The sequence below is a fragment of the Stegodyphus dumicola genome, chromosome 2 (genome assembly GCF_044657685.1).
Source record: "Stegodyphus dumicola isolate Sdum_Otavi_A_Nest chromosome 2, ASM4465768v1".
Taxonomy (NCBI): Eukaryota; Metazoa; Arthropoda; class Arachnida; order Araneae; family Eresidae; genus Stegodyphus; species Stegodyphus dumicola.
In genome coordinates this window covers 202,746,365-202,766,889 of record NC_140769.1, presented here as the reverse complement: position 1 = coordinate 202,766,889, position 20,525 = coordinate 202,746,365, and the positions used below count along the sequence as shown (strand labels likewise).

The following is a 20,525-nucleotide window of genomic DNA, read 5'->3' as shown; positions in this document are numbered from 1 at the left end:
AGAAATTCAATTTCTGAATATAAATATAGTTCTTATTGGGAGGGGCAAAGATGGACATTTGCTATGTTGATTAAAAGAAGCTGATTTTCCTACTTTCAAACTGAATGATTTTCTTTCTTTACTTTCCTGTATTCTTTAGGCCAAAAGCGTAAATAAAATACATATTTTAAATTTACATGGGTTTAAAATGCATTAATAATTAAAACATATTGGTACTTACATATTATCCCATCAACCATGAAAGTTGAGACCAATAAACATGAAAGTTGGCTACCATTGAATATGAAAGTTTACTGAGGTGCCGTCAAAAGTTGCTACAACCGTTCCTGCAGAATTTATTATTTACTGGCGCCTCTTTATTTAACAAACAATCAGTATCCGAGACACTTCGTTTTTGGGCTTCATAAAATGGCTTTCTTCCATATCTAATATTTTATTAGACTTCCCGATTTCGTCGGAAGCTTTTATAAAGCTATGAATACAAACTTCCTGCAGGTAGCTGTTCTAAATTTATTACTGTTTTGTCTGTCATATTCAACTAACCATATCGTGTCCACTAATACACATTTTTTTTAAGGTAGGATCTTATAACTTTGAAAATAATCCATTGCTTGCTGTTCTGTAGAAGATAGGCCCAAAATTGTGATCATTTCCTTCAAAATGCAACAGAAAATGTAGCAATAAGGTTGAGGGGCCAAAAGTTGACCATGCACTAGTAGTTGACCATTTTAGGGGAAAAGCTTCAAAATAAGGGATATTTTGGTTTGGCGTTTGTGCAAACCTGCTTATAAGACGCTACTGCCGTCTAGTATCACATTTTATTAACTCCCAGTTGATATGCCTATCAGTTACGTAATGGCTGACAGTGAAACTTGTGCTCTCCCAGATCCTGCTAATTCTTGCCGCCTGATTACCATTTTTGGTTAGGGATTGAGTTCAGTTTTTGTGTAAGTACAGTTATTTATTTGTATTATTCAATTCGGCAATCGAATATTTATTAAGTGCATGTATTATTGAACAAAATGACCCGTGAGTTATGTGGTTTACTCTTTATTTTTAGGTGGTCAACTACTGGAGAAGAAACGTTTTTTTCTAAATTATTTATAATAATTTTATATTACAACTTTTTTCGGTAAAAAAAAGGTCATCAGTAGGTAGGCAGTTGAAGAATTCCGGATAAAAGTATAGTTTAGGGTACCCTTTGGCGATTTTTGGCGGTATATGGATACCGATTTTGTGCAATTCTTTGACTCGTTATTTTGGCTTGGGAAGCGGCGATTTTTGCTCCAAAAATTGCCGCTACACAAAGCCAAAATAACAAGACAAACAATTGCACAAACTCCGTATCCATCTACACGTTGACCTATTTTCATTAAAAAAAATCCCCGAATTGCACAAAAATGGCATTGCGCACTCTTTTAACTTTATCCATGTATACTAGCTATTTTCACTCAAAAAAAAAAAAAAAAAAAAAAATCCCCGAATTGCACAAACTTGCATTGCGCACTCCCTTTACTTTGTCCATGTACACATCGATATATTTTCACTTAAAAAGTCAAAGGAGCATCCAATTCTACAATATAGGCAAACAAAAAATACATAATCTCAATAAAACACATTTTAAACCAAACAATAAAATAACATAAAAATGGAAAAACATGTTATACATTTAAGCACTACCAAAAGCAAATATTCACTTACCATGATTTTCGAGTTCGCTTCGTACACCCAGAGCCACGTAAAAATCAAAATATCAATCATACTCTAATGACTTTTTTTCAAACAGGTACTCTTTCTGATCGAACGCTTCACATAGTGACCATCTGAACCTTTCTTCCTACAAACCCATTCAAATCCATCTAAACGGTTTTTACGTTCGACTAGACGCATATCCTTCCTATATACAGGACACTTATAATGGCTACTAAGTAAACCTTAATTTACACACCAGTCAATTAAAGCTCTTTTTCCCTTTCGCTCCAAATCGTACAGAAACTTCAAATTAATCTTACTACATTCGGCCATTCTACCGTCTAAAGAATCAAACCAACACACACCACAAAAACGCTTACAAAACATCTCATGATTCAAAATTTCCCAGAATCATGCACCCGATTACATCACAATAGGGTTTCCATAACATTCAACTACTTAAGCTACCATAAATGAAATAACAACTTGGCGATAAATCAAATAACAACTTCGCCATAATACAAGGGGTACCTTAAAGTCTACTCTACCCGAATTCCGTTAACTACGAAAAATTAATTACTGTCTCCACACCTAATACTGTTGACAAGTGAATGAGAAATTTCCCTTAGCTGGTCAACTACTGGTGCCTTTACCTTAATAATTAATCTATATACATGCTCATGAAAGCAAAAGGTGGTTTATTGACAATCAGCTGAGGTTTATCAAATGCGTTGTAATATCTCCATAATTTCCATCCATAGTTTGAGGTAAACCGAGCTGCTTGGCAAACGTTTTACGATCGATGTGATAACACGAAAGTGCCAAAACATTTTTTAGCTGTGATAACATTCTTGGTCAGACATGACAAGTATTTACATTGTATAGCTTCAGTCCCTTTTATATATTTTGTTAAATAGTTATTGATGAATATTAATAACAACACATTTAGAATTTTTTTGTTTATTGATTAAGGTATGAAATTAAATTTGAAAACGAATAGGAAAGAATAGGCATTCTTAGCAGCTTAATTTGAGATTTCTTTACAGTTTTATTGTTCCATAAACGAAAAATATGCATACAATTTCTTTTTGCATCTGACATTGGTGAAATCTAATCGACAAATATACTGCCTGCAAATGTCGTTCGTACTACATAGCATCCAAACATTATCTGAGTTGTGACCAATCAAGATAAAACGAAATTTTCCCCATATTCGAAACGTGGTACGTCTTGCTTCATTGCGGATATTTGCGCTATCCGCCCTGAGAAATAATGACTACGAACTCGGTTTGTGTATGTTTTAGTCCCCAGAGTCGATAAAGAACAGCTTTTCTGAAGAGCCTATAATTCAAGAACTAGTATGTTTCCATTATTTTCCCACATAACATCAATAATATTTATGAATATTGCAAAATATAATATAACCCTTAAGCGTTATTTCAGTCAACGTAAAGAACATAATGTAACATTTATTTAGACAAAAGAGATATTTTAAAATGTGTTAGAGTTTATAGGTGGAAATATATGAAGATGTTTTTAAGCATGACAAAGCACATAAAATTTTAAAGAGTTTAAGAAAATCACCTTAAAGAAACGTTCTTCAACCTGAATGGCTCGCTTCATAACATGGAAAATGTGCTTCAAGAGGGTCAAAGCTCAAACAAAATTGTGACAATAAACTGCAACTGCGTGAATCATGGCCCACTGTCCGAACACCTAGACGTTAGTTATGAAAGCAATAAGAGGAAATGCGCGAGGTTTTTCTTAAAAGAAACTCTACTAATTACCTGAAAGAGGCCTGTCATTTCAAATGATCTGAGCCCGACAAAAGAATCTGAACGATGTAGCAATCCAATTATTATAAATATCAGTGGTTTGGTAGACTCAGAAATACTCACTATCTGAGCATCAATGAAATAATAGACCATTAGAATAGAAGGTTTGTGCAAGAGGCATATGCAGCAATAACCCCACAACTTTCCCTTCATTTCTAAAATATGCCTCAAACTAAAAATAAGAATGTTTTATTGGGGTCATTGCAATATATCCAGCAGAATGACGCTATTCCACGCTAACCATTTAGCGATAGTCCACGCTAACCATTTAGAAAGAATAACGGCTGGTACTGTCTCACCGTTCGCAATAATGAATCCCCAGATTAAAATGGAATAGTGACCAGGTACATTTATGCTTTTCACGAATGAGCTATGATTTGTAATAAGCTACAATGACCAGCGCCTACGTTTCTTGACATGGGGCAGCCAGTATATGGAATTATTATGGCCTCTATTGTTAAACGTTTCCGCTTATACACTGATTGTTTTCGAGAACTTAGACTACGCAGGTATTCTTCTTAATCATTCATACCACCCATACGCTAAATCTGTCAAACACATTCCTCGGCCAATCTTGTTAACACTTTAGAACAGTATTTACAGGAAAACTGCTGATACTCTTAATACTGATTTCGCAATGCCAACAACCTGCTATAATAACTCATCCTTTCCTAATCCTTCATGTATATAATAGATGATTGAATATTGTATGCATTTACACTAGAATTTCGTCAAACGGGTTAGCTAGCTTGATCATACTTAGCATGCTTTTTATATCTGAGAATACTTTCAGTGAATTACGTGTATTTATACTAGGTCTGATAAGCGCTTGTATATCTGCATCCTGCTGATTTTTCTATTTTTATAACTTTTCGCCCCTAAACATATGGCTTAACATTTTCGGGATTATTTTTTTTTCTTTGTAGGGTTTATATTTATTTTAACTAACATTTATTTAAGTTTAAACTATCTTTCCTGTCAAGCCTTACATTCCCCTGGAACTGCCAATGCCAGAATATGTAACTTTTAGTAGAACGCGCAAGGATTCAAATTATCAGCGGAAGTATTATGATTTAAATAGGAAGGAAACGAGTTCGGTGTATGATATTCTTACTGACGAGCGCGGAGGTAGTTAGCGAGAATTGAAGAACCCCGCGTTGCGGCCTATGTGCTTGGCGGGAAGTAGTGTTAATCGTTCCAGTGAGCTTCAAGTCTGCTGAATTAGCAGCGGTATTGTAAAACGCGGTGAGTTAGTTATTTTAGAGAGCCTCGTAATTAGAATCTTGTCTTTAGTTTCTTTTCAGGTTATTATTTTTATTTGACTGCCGAGTTGGCACCGTCTGTAAGCGTCAAGAGCACGCAATTGTAATTTATTACGTTGAATAAAAAGGGACTTAAACCCTTCACAAGATTCTATCTTTTATACAGTTTCCGCAGTCACCCCTTGGTTGCGTGCAAGTTAGAGGCGCGCAACGTTATATTGGCGCCCGAACACTTATCGAACTGAGATGGCCGAAAATTGGATGGAAGCCGCTGGACAACACCAAGAAATGACAACTCAGTTAGAAGGATTTGGATACCTGGTCCAGACTTTGAGAGCATCAATCAAGCCAAACGTCCATTTCGACGGAAAAAATTCGGTGGCGGTATTTCTCGAAGGTCTAGAAAACCACTTTCAGCTCTACCCTGTGTCTGAAAGACAAAAAGTTGCCATCGCCACATCAGCACTAAGAGGACAGGCCGCGCTATGGCGGTAAAATATAGGTAAATTTTTATTAGGGGAATTTGCAAGCCAGACATATACATTTGAAAATTTCAAAAAATCGTTAGTAAAGGCCTTCCCCATAGTGAAAGATCGCGCACGGCTGGAAGCCGAGCTATATAGTTTCTATCAACGGGATACAGCACAATTGACGGACTTTATTTTACGAAAAATCAAGCTAACGGATATGCTGTATGGAAAGAAACCCGATGCGGAGATAATTGAAATAATATTACCAAGATTGTTACCCGCTGTTCAAGACTACTTTGAAATTAGAAACCCAAGAACATTGCAGGAACTCTTCGAATTGGCGGTGAAGTTTCAAAATCGCAGAATAGCGGAAAAAGCGAGAAGGGAAACATATTCTCAAAGTACCCGAAGGAAGGAGGAAACCAGAAATGGAAATCGCTTTTATGGGGGAAAGAACTATCAAGCTAACGCATCGAAACTCGAAGGTCAAGGCCCAAAAAGAAAATTTAAAAATAAACATCCGCGTACCCAGAAGACTCAGATTGAAAGGAAAGCTTTAAACGAGTAGAGGGGCCTGTGAAAGGGAGGGTCCAGACCCCGGAAGTTTAAAAAAAACCCTCAAATAGACATTTAAACACGGTCATCGTAAAAAACTCACAGCTACCAATTATACAAGTCCTGGTTGGCGATGTACCAGTAGAAGCCCTCATCGATACGGAAGCAGAAGGAAATTTTATGAGTGAAAATTTCTTCAAAAAGAATTTTTATAGGATACGACTATTTAAAACCAAAAATACGGAAATTATAGCGGCGCAAGGAAAAACATGTCACTGCATCGGGAAATTATCATTAAACTTACAGGTAAAAGAGGAAAGTCTCAAAGTATTAATTTTTGTGGTGAAAGACCTGCAACACTCTCTTATTTTAGGTATGGACTTTTTAAGGGCAGCGAGGGCCAAATTAAATTTTCAAGATAGTTCCGTGGTGTTAGAGATGGACCAGAGGGTGGTGGAACCTGTGGAGACACCTGAAGTGGACCTTAGCCATCTGAATGACCATGAAAGTAAAGCAATACAGCAAGTGGTGAGTAATTTTTCTCATTTGTTTTCAGAAAAACCAGGAAACTGACAAATCGTGACTCACAAGATTGAATTAAATGCCGAAAAACCTTGTAGGACTAAACCGTATCGTTATGATAAACAAGAAGACCTAATCATCGAAGAACATATTCAGGAGATGTTAAAGAATAAAATAATAACGCCCATAAATAGTGAGTACGCGAGTCCAGTCGTACTATGTAGGAAAAAGAACGAGTTTCCTCCTTCGGATAAAAGGGCTTGGAGGTTTGCTTTTGATTACAGAAAACTAAATAGTATTACCAAATTTTCAGTTTACCCTTTGCCGGTTATAGACGAGATCATTAGACAGATCAAATCGACAAGATATATGTCTACTTTGGACTTAACGTCTGGCTACTATCAAATAGCTATGAGACCCGAAGATATACATAAAACTGCGTTTATAACAAAATCGGGCACTTATGCATTTTTACCCATGCCTTTTGGGTTGTGTGGGGCCCCATCAACATTCCAGAGAGCTATGGACATTGTTCTAAAGCCTGTCCTAGGAAAATCAACTTTAATTTATCTAGATGATATAATTATAACGAGTAGTACGTTGGAACAACACATTAATAACCTCGAACAAGTTTTTAAATTATTAAAAGAGGCCGGTCTTACAATTAACGCCTCAAAATGCAAGTTCGCAACTAAAGAACTTAAATATCTCGGTTATAAAATTTCGCAAAAGGGTATAGAAACGCAAGATTCAAAAATAAAAGCTATTAAGAATTTCCCACCGCCCAACACCGCCAAGAAACTTTCATCCTTCCTTGGGTTATGTTCTTACTATCGATCTTTCATAAAAGATTTCGCTAATATTGTTGAACCACAATATTAGCGAATATTTAATCAAAAGAAAAAAGGCTAAATTTACGTGGACAGCGGAAGCTAACACAGCTTTTGAAAGATTAAAAGAAGCGCTTATTAATGCCCCTGTTTTAAAATTCCCTGAGGGGGACGAAAACCTGGAAATTGCAGCAGATGCGTCAGACTATGCGGTGGGTGCGGTTCTTATGCAAAATAACCATCCACTGGCATTTTTTAGTAAAACATTGAATCAGACACAAAGGAATTATACAGCTACAGAAAGAGAAACATTAGCCGTATTAATGGCTGTACACAAATTTCGAGTTTATTTCGGCAAATCGCCAGTAACAGTCTTTTCGGATCATGCGGCTGTTGGTAGACTTTACTCGGGGAAAAACCTAACGCCCACGTTAATAAGATGGGCTTTAAAACTCCAAGAATATAATATCACAATAAAATATAAACCGGGTAAGGAAAACAATGTAGCTGACGCACTTTCTCGTATAAAACTGGACGATGAAGGAAATGAACTTAAATGCGCTGTGTTGACATCAAAAATTTTAGATTCTAGAGATACGGTTATTACTGAACTGAAAGCTGATCCTGAATTTGGAAATATCTATGCTTATTTGAAAGACCCCGAAAGCTTTGAGCACACAGATATCGATGCGATAAGAAATAGAGCAAAAAACTATGAAATAATAGATAATTTATTATTCTATACGAAAACAACAAACGAAAATCTTGAGTATAAGCCGATCATCCCAGCCTCGCTTCGATTAAGCATTTTGAAGGAGTTGCACGAAGAAAAAACAGCGGGCCACCTCGCGGTCAGAAAGACTATAAAAAGGGTACGCGAGGCGGTATATTTCCCGCAATTATACAAAATAGTAACGGCGTATGTCAGGTCCTGCAATCAATGTCAGTTAATAAATGATATTAATTACAGCCCGGCCGGGTACTTAAATAGCATTCGCGCTACATTTCCGAATGAAATTTTAGGCATAGATCTCCTTGGTCCCTTCCCCCAGAGCGAGTTAAATAAAAATCGTTTTCTTTTAGTAATAGTAGATCATTTTTCAAAATGGATAGAAATTGTTAAAACGCGCGTCAGCCAAAACAGTCGCAGATGCATTCTTACACAGATACATTTTAAAATACGGTGCACCGATAAAAGTCATTAGCGATAACGGAAAACAATTCATTAGTCAAATATTTGAAAACATATGCAATGGACTTGGCATACGCCATATCAAAATGGTTCCGTATAGACCACAGGCTAACATAGCAGAAAGAGTTAATAAAAACATAGTAAAAATAATTCGCAGTTACGTGAGCACACATCACAAGCGCTGGGATGGCTACATAAATGAATTAGCTTATGCTTTAAGAACGGCACATCATGATACTACGGGAAAAACTCCAGCAGAATTATTTTTAGGCAGAAAGTTAATTACGCCTTTAGATAAATTATTCTTTGTGCAACAAAGAGAGCAGGAGTTTAAACAAAAAGATGTGCAAAAGCTGATTGATCAGGCGCTTAAAACCTCGGATACGGCAAGAAATAGACAGAAAATATATTACGATAGAAAACGCCGTGAAGCAGATTTTAAAGTTGGGGATAAAGTATTGAAGCGGAAATTTTCTTTATCAAGTGCCCCAGACAATTTTATGGCAAAGCTAGCTCCAAGGTTTGAAGGCCCCTATGTAATTCAGGAAAATCAAAGGAGTAGTCTTATATCTTAAGAACGAGAGAGGGGAAATCTGTAAAACAAGTCCCGACCAGGTGAAAAAATACTATAATCCAAATGATTTTGAAATCCTTAAACGTTTCTTGCAGGACTCAAGTCTAAACGAAATAGAAGGTCCAGAGACTACAACAACTATTCCACCACCCAAGAAACAGAGAACTGAAGAGAGACCTAGCACTTCTACAACCCGGACGTCGGTATCAAAAAGAAAAAATAATTTTCAAACTCCGGCGTTTAAGAAAAACAAAAATACAGATGCACCGGGTAAAGAAACCGTGGTAAAGAGAAAAACACCACCTACAAAGGATAGCAGGAGAAATTACACATCAAGGAGAACGCGCACACGGCCACAGAGTCAGGTGCCAGCAAGGCCGCCGTTCCGGAAACTGAAACGCCAACAGGAGGCACAAAAATACGAGGAACAGAAGAAATTCAAGAAGGACTCCAGACCGGAGGACGTCAAGACCAGCCGTCCCAGGGAGAAACGGAAAGGCCAACAACCAGACGATTACTCCGCCAAGAGGCCAGCATGTAGAGGACGCAAAAGAAAAAGTCAGGTGGACGACACTCGGAGGGCAGTAAGGAGAAGATTAACATCCATGAAACCTCTAACTTGGGACCAATTCTGCCAAAAACGAATGGCGGAGTTTCAAGCATCGAAAACTCAAAGATAAGTTAAACCCTTCTATAATTTTTTTTTCTCTTTTGTTCCCAAATGTTATGCATAAGTACGAAGTTCTATGTTTTGACGAAAGTAAATATATCTCGGTTGAGACTTAGTTTTGTTTTACTTTAGTTAGCTAAGGCAAAAGTATTATTTTCTTTAAGTGTAAAAGCTAAAAACAAGCATTTTCTGTTGGTCGAAAGACTAATTCTGTTATGTTAAAGCAAAAATTTGGCCGAAGATAAAAATAACTTCGTATTCTTGTATTAATAAGAATTTTACTTTCAGTGCTGCCAGCTTGGCGAAGAATGAGTAAAGTAAAAATTTATTTTCTCTTATTCATTTTATGGTAAATTGTAAAAATCATATGTATTAAAATTTTGTAAATGTACGTAAATACTTGAATGTTATATAAAAGTAGAATTTAGTCTAGAAGCATAAAATTGTAGATGCTAAAAGTGAATGCTTAAAAGCAATGAAGTCAAAATTTAAGTAGTAAATTGTAGATAAAGTCATGCTTTAGAGCGAAAGCCTGCATGTTTAAAGATGAATGACGGGGAAGTTAGAATGAATGTGTTTTGTAGGGTTCTCCACCTACATTTGAATTTTAAGAATATTAAAGTAGCTCATTGAGTGGTAGAATGTCGAGTAAGGTGTGTCTATTTGGTCGTTGAATTCTAACAAATCATGGTGGTTAGGGGAAGTGTTGTAAGACTAAAACACGAATATTCCCGTTTGACACCACACATGGTGGAGAGCCAGGGTAAAGTTAAATTAATGCTTGAAAAATTGAATGAATTTGAAGTAAGCAATAACTAAGAAAAACGAATCGTTAAAAACAAAAATTTATTGTGTCAAGAAAGTGTAAATTATAATGTATGTAGAAAGATACTGATACTTATTCCTTCCAGATGCTGGAAGGAAAGACCAAGATTGATTGATGAAGTCCAGGAAAAGTTGCTGTAAGAAGATTTTTTTGTGTTAGAAGATTTTTTTGTGTTAGAAGATTTTTTTGTGTGTGATTTTTTGTTACTTAAGATTTTTTTGTGTAAACGAGGTTCTCGCCAGTTAGTTCAGAATTAGAGAAACTTACAACAGGTCGTTTGTAGGACCTGTTTCCAAGTTTTCCAAATTCTGGCAGCGGCAAATGTAGGGTTTATATTTATTTTAACTAACATTTATTTTAAGTTTAAACTATCTTTCCTGTCAAGCCTTACTTTCCCCTGAAACTGCCAATGCCAGAATATGTAACTTTTAGTAGAACGCGCAAGGATTCAAATTATCAGCGGAAGTATTATGATTTAAATAGGAAGGAAACGAGTTCGGTGTGTGATATTCTTACTGCACGAGCGCGGAGGTAGTTAGCGAGAATTGAAGAACCCCGCGTTGCGGCCTATGTGCTTGGCGGGAAGTAGTGTTAATCGTTCCAGTGAGCTTCAAGTCTGCTGAATTAGCAGCGGTATCGTAAAACGCGGTGAGTTAGTTATTTTAGAGAGCCTCGTAGTTAGAATCTTGTCTTTAGTTTCTTTTCAGGTTATTATTTTTATTTGACTGCCGAGTTGGCACCGTCTGTAAGCGTCAAGAGCACGCAATTGTAATTTATTACGTTGAATAAAAAGGGACTTAAACCCTTCACAAAATTCTATCTTTTATACAGTTTCCACAGTCACCCCTTGGTTGCGTGCAAGTTAGAGGCGCGCAACGTTATATCTTTACTTCTGTGTAGTTACGGTGCAGTTCTTACTTCTCCGTAATTTTTTTATTTCGGTGTACTTTATGCATCTATGTCATCCCACTTGCACAATTCCTTCCGGAAGTGCCCCTTTTTAAGAACGTTAAAGCCAGTTTAAGCCATATCTACCATAGAAGATGCAGAAAGCTTCGTTTCTTTCTTGTGGGAACGAACAGCCGAAGGTATTGTCCATGATATAACAGCATGAATATCCCACGCATATTCGTGTTTATTCATGTGTAAACTGAAATGTATACAAAATTCAGGCTGCAAGGAGAAAACGTTATTCAGGTTATAATGAATTTATATGCGTTTACTGATTAAAGTTTTCAACTAATGTCCAGTGGCGTAGTTATTTATATCATTTTTCTGGAACTGAACGCAAAAGTGGTATGATAGGTAATAAAATGTGCAGATTAGACTACTAGCAATGTTCTGAGCAATGAACGCATGTTGGAATTCGGGTGTATAGTGTTATTTAAAGTTAATATTGTTTCTAAGAGTGAACAATATTTATTTATGACTAAAAAGCATCATTTAAGTAACGATTAAGTAACATCATAAGTGACGATTAATTGGTAGAGTTGAGAATGGAAGCAAACAGAGATGGGATACTTTAAGATCTAAATATCTCTCAAAGTTTCATATCAAGAACTTGAAACAGGTTTTTAAGCAGGACCGTTTTCTGGCTTGTCGATTAGAATGAATAGCAAATCAATTACACGAGGTTTGGGTTTAGATTATAATTTTAGGCTGCCGCATGAATTGAAATCAGCTATTTCATTGCTACACGAAGGCTTTCACGAAGTTAGACTTAGTAGAACGAGGTTTGTAATCACTTATTTCAGCTTCTAAAAGGGCCCGTTAAGGTAATATCGTGGCCATGTTCAGAACAACCATGAAGAATTTTATCATGTCCTTTTTACTGAAGAGTCCGTACAGAGCCCATATTGTGAATTTAGCTGTGGTTTGATCTGGAGGCACCGAGGAACAGGAACTTCCCACTTCTCGTTCATAAAAGATACTATTTACACTGAAGCACTTTCATTTTTTTACGTGAATCATATAAAAAGACTGCACTAAGCTGCATGTCTTCGATGGCTCGTCTAGAATCCATTACAGATATGTGGACAACAGTCTTTAAACCTCATGTAGGACTGTATAGGTGTGCTGCTAGTCCAGATTCTTTCTTAATGTTTAATAACTGTCACCTGCGTCGAGCATATCCGATGTCAGAACACTTAAAAACAGAAGACAGCACTCGAATGGATTATTCAGCTTACTCACCAAATTTAACTCTTTCGCATCGAGAGACGACCAAATCTGTTTTCAACAAACATCGAAAACGCCCGTGTTTACGAATTTGTCTTGGAATAGTTTTCCTTTCCCACTGCGGTTTCATCCATTGTGTGCAGTTTCACCTTAGGGCCGTATTGCACCTGCGAACGTCAATAGCTTTCCGTATTTCTCCTTTATTTGCTTCAAAAGAATGATTGACATGTCTTTTAACAACTCGCGAAACCAATGAGCCATACACTAACGTGGAGGGGAAAGAACTAGGTAGAAAATAAACGAGACGTTGGGGCGGTTTGCCGTTGCCTGAATGAACGGGCGTTACGGGCGACTTCGATGCGAAAGAGTTAAACCCGATTGAACACGCGTGGAGTGCCGTTAAGCCATCGAATATTTGCACACCTGATGCCTGTCCGGATACTCCAGGATACGAAAATTTCACTTTTAGAGGAATAGCATGCAAATTCACAGTACTTGATCTATAGTTGGGTAAATTCTATGAAATCAAGATGTAAAGTTTGCATTTCTTTCAGAGACCATACATTAAAGAAAGATTTGTTGCTAAACAGCGGAGATAATTTTTACATTGTTTCTAAATTTCCATAAATTTTACTTTTAATTTAATAATTTGACAAACATGGTGGCTTATATTAAATAATGCTTTTGCTCAAAATGTTTTTAATTATTTTTGATAAGTAATAGTTAAATTGTATTTCTGTAAATATCCCTTAATTTTGACCAGAAGTCTGCCTATTTGTTCACTTACCTCAGCTGCATGCCGTTCTTGTTACCACAAAAATTAAAAGCCTTGCAGAAAGAAAAAATATTTCCTAATATAACTTATAGCCAATAAAATGTGAAACAAGTATTCAGTAATGTTTCGAAAAATGAGTTCCAGCCCTTGCCTGCTACCCGAAATGGGCATCCCGTTTAAATGAATATACAGGTGCCAGCGAGGAAAAATTTGAAGACGTAGTATACACTAAGTTCTGCAAAAATACTTTAAGGAAATTCTGCGAATGAAATTACTACACCAAAATATAATACTGTAAAGAATAATAATACTGGTAAATTATAATAATGTTAATTGTAATGTAATAATTATAAATATTGTTAAGTTGTAGTAGAGTAGCACTTGTGGCAGTATCATTATTAACCTATTTAATTTGTATTTTAAGTTGCTGGCTGAATATCAATGGGCGTGCCATGCTTCCATCAGTGCTACCTAATCTCGTCTTTGGTGCCCTCACTTTATTTCTATTACTTTCCATGTTCGACGCTGATCAACCCAGACCGGATATATCACCAATTCGACTTATGAGAGGAAGGCAAGTATATAAGCAAGAGATAATTGCTTGAACACATCTGTTTATCATTCCCCTCCATAAAGATTTTATTGGTCTCCTTTAAAATTTCTTCAAATTTTTTGTCATATATTTGACCAGATTTTAATGCATTACAATAAAATATGAAATAATTTGAAGCATTTCTAATAAATGCACTGTTTTTAAACGTCTCAGATTTATAACTCAGGAAATTATTTTGCAGAGTTTTCCTTAAAACTCGGTGGGCATGCTTCGCCATTTTAGTAATCACTGCTGTTTCCTATGGTACGGGAATGATGGGTGCCAATAACAGAGATTCTACCCTCAATTATGTGTTCATCGGTTTTAGCACATGTTTGGGTTTCTTTGTACCACTTCTCAGGATCAGGTGTGATGACCAAGTAAGTATTATGAGCAACGTTTTAAGGAGAAAAATTTTTTCCCTGCCCATTCCCTTTAATGCAAACAGTAATATTGACATATACACTGTGTACCGTAAACGTTGCGACAAACTTCTAGGGGAGGTAGGGCACATCATAAGGATTAAGAATTGCATAGGAACCCATGCCCGGAAATGTCAGGGGTAAGTGGTTGCAGAGGTAGAAGATGGGAAAAGAAACAAGACTGATTAATTTGAAACATTTATTGGACATGAATACAAATGGTGTAAGACAACTTGAATGTTACAACAGATGCTCGAAGTTTGCACCGTCAGACCCCAAACATGCCTGATACCGACGGACCATTGATTGCCGGACATGCTGAAACACACCGGGAGTTTCTTTGACTGTAGCAGCTGCGCAGGCTAGTTTTGCCATGAGATCCATTTCAGACACAACAGCTTCATGATACACGAGACACTTTTGATGGCGTCCCACAAAAAGAAATCAAGGCTCGATAAATCCGGTGAGCGTGGGGGCCAGGGAACTAATCCCCCACGCCCAACCCATCGATGCGGGAATGATCTCTTAAAATGGCTACGAACATCCAGTCCAAAATGAGCAGATGCCCCATTATGTTGAAATCACATGTTGCGCCTCACATTTGGTGGAACTTCGTCAAGCAAATCGAGAAGAACCTGCTCCAAAAAGATAAAATAATTCGAAGCATTCAAATGGTCCGTCGGTGTCGGGCATGTTTGGCGTCTGATAGTGCAAACTGCGAGCATCTGTTGTAACATTCAAGCTGTCGTACACCATTTGTATTCATGTCAATAAATGTTTCAAATTAATCACTTCTTGCTTCTTTTCCTATCTTCTAACTCTGCTACCACATACCCCTAACATTTCCGGGTTTTTTTATGGGTTCCTATGCAATTCTTAATCCTTATGATGTGCTCTACCTCCCCTAGAAGTTTGTTGCAACGTTTACGATGCACCCTGTATATATAAAAAAGATATTTACAGATGCTGGGAACACACTTTCAGTATTTCATTACTCTAAAATTAAGGCATATATTCAAATATCAGAGCCATACCCACATGTTTAAATATAAAAGCTTTTTACTTTCATCACCTCAGTTTGCACATTAAACGGAGGAAATATACCAGAACACGTGGTATTTAGAAAGTTCCGAGAACTAACTCCTCTTCTCCGTTGCAGGTAGCAAGATTCAAGTATAATAACTATCAGTTAGATATGCATGAACAACATTTAAATTTTTCTTTGTGTGAAAGCGCCGCCTTAAAATAATGCCAATCATTGCAAAAGAAGAGTATTAATTAGACACACCTTCTTTTCTCACGGTCACGATTCGTGATTTTAATTGAAATTACAATGCTTTGATAATATATAAGAACTGTGAGATTTGGGAAATAAAATTTTGATGGTTTAAATTTTTAAACTGGCATGTAATATGCTGTTTCTTGTAAAACAGGCCTATCAGCAGCCCAGCGGCTAAGTCTCTGAACCTAGGTAGTTTGACTGAGGTTCTATTCCAGGTGAACGAGCTGTCTACATGGCTGTTTCCGTGGTTACCCCCCCCCCATATGTAATGTGGATACGAGCCAGTTTTTCTTAGAAAGTCATCTACGAAAACTTCCTTCCTTTCGGCAAATAGCTTTAGCGTGCTTTCCCATAATAAAATACCTTATGGCCTAAAGATAGGATTTTTTTTTTTTTTTTTAAGGATTTGTATTTTGTACAGATTTATTTTTGTAGCATGTACCCATATGGGACAAGCATAAAGGAAAAGCGGATCGAACAAATCTCTATCATAGCATTGTAATGCTCATGAAACTTTGGGTTCTTCTTATATCTGTGCCACAGAGACTCAGATTGTTTTCCTGCAACCTCAAAATTATCCCGCAATTCCTCTGCATGCTCGTTCCACGACGAGCAAGACGTTTATCTGCTGTCCTCAAATTTTACGAACTCTCGGAAGTTTTCTAAAGGTAACATCATCTTCTAAGCTGTGATTGTCATCATATTTATCAGAAATTCTGAAAGCCTCTAATTGTTGTGAATTTCTCAACTCGTAAGTTGAATCAACTTCTAAATTATTTTTAAGTTGCATCAAATCCCAATCAAATCAAAAATGGTAAATTCGTAACAAAAAGGTACACGAAGGATTAAAAACTGTCCAGCTAAAGACTTATTTTCAACTAGCTAAATGTTTTCACGAAAACCTGAAACTGATAATCTTGGCTTCCTGCAGCTTGTCATTTTCGCCATCCGCTATGCTGTTTCTGCTTCAACGCTGAACTGGTAGCTGAGTTTTTGATATTTCTAATTCGCTTTGTAAAGTAAATTACTGTGAGATTTCTCAGCATTTTTAAACACCTTGTAAATGTGTTATGACAGTCTTACATCTGATAACGGTAGAATATAACATTAAACCAAAATTCTTTGTCAAAGCTGAGAATGTTTTCATTGAATTTTTATTTTGTAAGTAGAAGAGATAATGTCTTAACATACGCTAAGTACCACAGGAAAAAGAAATAATTAAAATTCTATTTAAAATTTATTCAGAATAAATTTATATGGGAAGTAAAAATATTATTGTTTCTAGATTAAATAAACAAAAAAAAAAAAATAAATAAATAAATGTATGAGCATCATTTAGAAAAAATTCTTTAGATGATAAAAAGTTAGAAACTTAATAGATATTTTTTGACAATATGCTACAATGAAGTTTTACAGAAAAGTATTTTAATCAATGATACACTAAAAATAACTGAGGCATTTATGCGTAGATTTGCAACTTGGTTAAAAGTATTTCAGAAGCCCCTCAATGACCAAAAGTTATAAAAATGATAAATTTCAATTTTTATTCATTTATGTTTAATTTCAGAATTTTACTTACAATTAAAATTATTATTTTATTATTTTATAATTAATATATTAGAATTTTTATTATTGGAGAATTGAAATAAATGAATTGATATACTTTTTATGCTTTTACAAAAATACTTTGTGTTAGCATTATTTTTCTCTTTATTAAAAACCATATATTGTTCTTTCATTGCTGAATATTCAATACTCAAAAACGTATTTTCCTGCAAAATTTACTTGATAACCACCGATAATTAAAAATAGTTGTTTCCTTTAGGCTGATGCTTTGATTTTTGTAGGCTTTTATTTATATTCTACTAGATGCTGCTTAGCAATTTCTTATTCTGTTTCAAATTAAATTTTTAATTCTTAGTGTATGGAATACTGAACATGTATCACACATACAAACTGTATCATTCTTGCCAGAGAAAATTATTTATTTGAACTGCCATCAAAATTGGCATTAATATATTTGATTATTTATTAAAATATTTGACATTTGATTATTATTGCAATAATTTTCTATTTCGAGGTGACATTACTTACCATTAACCCTTTCGATCCTGGTGCTCTAACATTTAAATCACCTTTTCAAAATTCTATAGAATGTAAATCGGCGGTTTTTCTTCAACCACATGCATAAATAGGTAGCATAGAACTCCATATTTTAGCCCGTAGTGGAAATTTCAAGATAAAATGCAGTGTTTCATCAACATTGGCATTTTCTTGGTGTGATACCATTTGTGGAGTTCCATAACCTTGCTTTTTGTACATTTTGTGCAAAAAAATTTTAATATCCTCGTGCAATGGCTAGTGAGGTATTTTCCGAATGGTGGTGGCTTCGTATATTTTGGCATTTTGTTGATGAGACAATTACAAATTCTTACATCTTGTTCAAGACGAGAAATGGAGGTCAATCCTTACCATTTAAAAATTTATTTTTTGAATTTCTGTAGCAAGAGAACTGATAGCATTGCGAAACCGGAAAAACATGGACGAGAAAATGCGGGCACAAACATATGTGCCAAGAGACGTTTTGTTCCAGAGAATCGCCAACAAGCAGCAGCGCATATGCAAATATATGCGGCATCTTTGCGATGTGGTTTATGATGTAAAAAAGCTGAACCCCATCGCATAAAATGGCAGTGCACAGTTTGCAATGTTGGACTCTGCCCTGAATTATAAGAATTATTTTCTACAGTATATCATCAAAAATAAATCAAGACATAGTTCTAGTGGTATTGCAATGTAACCACCATATTTCCATGGTCATTTTGTTGCTTATATTAATCATTACCAATATGTTAATCATGTGACAAGAAAATAAGCTTTTTTCTGTGTAGTCAAAGGGTTAAACTCTAAATTGCTTAAAAAATAAGTATATGTCAAAAAGATGGCATAGAACATTCTGGCTTAATATACAGATACACCTAACCAAATTTTTATGTATATTTACAGATTAAAGAGAAACTGAAGAAAAAAGAGGAAGCCAAGAGTTAAACTCTAAATTGCTTATATGCCAAAATGATAGTATATAATATTCTAGCTTAGTATACAAAGCAAATGTTTTATGTATATTTACAGATCAAAGAGAAGCTGAAGAAAGGTTTATTTTCCAACTTACGCGATGATTTAGGAGGTATTCGAGTGACTCCTGCACCTGACAAATATGATCCTAAGCCTTTGCTTCAGATGGAAGAATTCAACAAAAAGAAATATCACGAGAAACAGATAACCAACTTTTCCTTACAAAGGGATGAACTAGACGATTCAGGAATAGCATGGCATCGCTGAAATTCTTTAACTGGAAGCAACCATTGAGTTAATGATGATTTTTAAAAATTTTTGATTAAATAATTCAATAATGATGTAAGCCATCATTACGTTATTGAATTACAGAATGATAGCGGAATTACGACTGATTCCGAATTTTATATCAGTCAGAAAATTACTTGATCAAAAGTTGCGTCAAATGTTTCTCCAAAGCTGAAGCCATTTCTGAACTTATTCTTAAGCACAGCTCATATGGATGAAAATAGCATCTAGAAAAAGAGAAATTCAAAGTATTTTGTAAAATGTATTTTGTTCAAACTACTTTTCTAAATAAAATATTCCATATTTACAGAGGTAGTGCATTTTATTTACCAACTGATAAGAGAATGTGACATAATTCAGACGGTTTCGGTAAACTGAAAAATAATTATATTAATATCGTTTGGCACACTTAAATCAGTATTTTCTGTGTTTTCCCCCTCTGTTTTTAAACCTTTTTGTTAGAAAGAACGTTTTTAAACCTTTTTGTTAGAAAGAAAGCATTTGCGGAGATGTGGCAAGTCCATGCCTTCCATAAGATGCATAAGGGTCAAAGAGAATCAGAAGTAACATTCTGGAGTCAAAAATTTTACGGTAGACTCTCTTTTTTATTTTAAGGAGCCGCTGGTGTTGAATGCGTACGATTACTAACGGAAGTGTGAGGATGTAATAAAACAAATAAAAGTAGCAAAAGATTTTACACACAATATAAATTTTATTTCAAGAGCTAAGCTTCCATTTTGTGAAAAAAAGCAATTCCTAAATTGCTTTTTTTTTCTCAAAATGGAAGCTTAGCTCTTGCAGACCGAGATTCTAAGCAGACCAAGGTATTTCATTTGCATTCTAAATTATAGCAACGTATTTTTTCTGAGAATAACAGAATGACCCATAAAAAGAGTACATACGTATATCTTAATGATATTCTGATATTTTCTGAAAACAGCATGTTTTATTGATAATAACATTAGGAAGAACATTGTAGAATACGATTTATGTAGATTAAACATTAGCTACCTATCCATTTATATTTCTTGGCAGTACTGTAAAAGAAATATCACATCATGGAATTTTAAAGATGTAAAAACCGGCTTGAGTTTATCGCCTGTAAGTTGACGTTGACAGCAACAAAGCTCTCGTGACAGATTTTCTTCTGTAAGAATTTGTGTTTCTTTTGAGTAAAAAAAATAATAATAATAATTTTTAATAGCACATAACAAGACAACTGAACATCAAATGAAATACAAAACAAAGACTAGAAAATTCGCATCACTATAAACTCAGGGCGTTCGTTGCCATTCAGTAGCGTTTTCCATATCCATATTCGAGGAAGGGCATGGCATTTGCGGAGATGTGGCAAGTCCATGCCTTCCATAAGATGCATAAGGGTCAAAGAGAATCAGAAGTGACATTCTGGAGTCAAAAATTTACGGTAGACTGTCTTTTCTATTTTAAGGAGCCGCTGGTGTTGAATGCGTACGATTACTAACG

General features: G+C 35.5%; 1 protein-coding gene across 4 annotated transcripts in view; it reads left to right on the top strand.

The window, feature by feature from the left end:
* The window catches only part of LOC118197229 (uncharacterized), a 193,136-nt gene extending 173,789 nt beyond the window's left edge, over window positions 1-19,347 (top strand). For 2 of the 4 annotated variants that reach the window (XM_085811641.1, XM_085811640.1), the window contains 3 exons: window positions 13,806-13,955; window positions 14,176-14,353; window positions 18,810-19,347. In XM_085811641.1, coding sequence (XP_085667767.1) covers window positions 13,806-13,955; window positions 14,176-14,353; window positions 18,810-19,019 — 538 coding nt within the window. In that variant the 3' untranslated portion in view covers window positions 19,020-19,347. Of the gene's footprint in view, window positions 1-13,805; window positions 13,956-14,175; window positions 14,354-18,809 lie in introns of those variants that run through there. The other 2 variants (XR_015039711.1, XM_085811642.1) reach the window with 1 other exon arrangement.
* The last annotated feature ends 1,178 nt before the right edge of the window (window positions 19,348-20,525 follow it).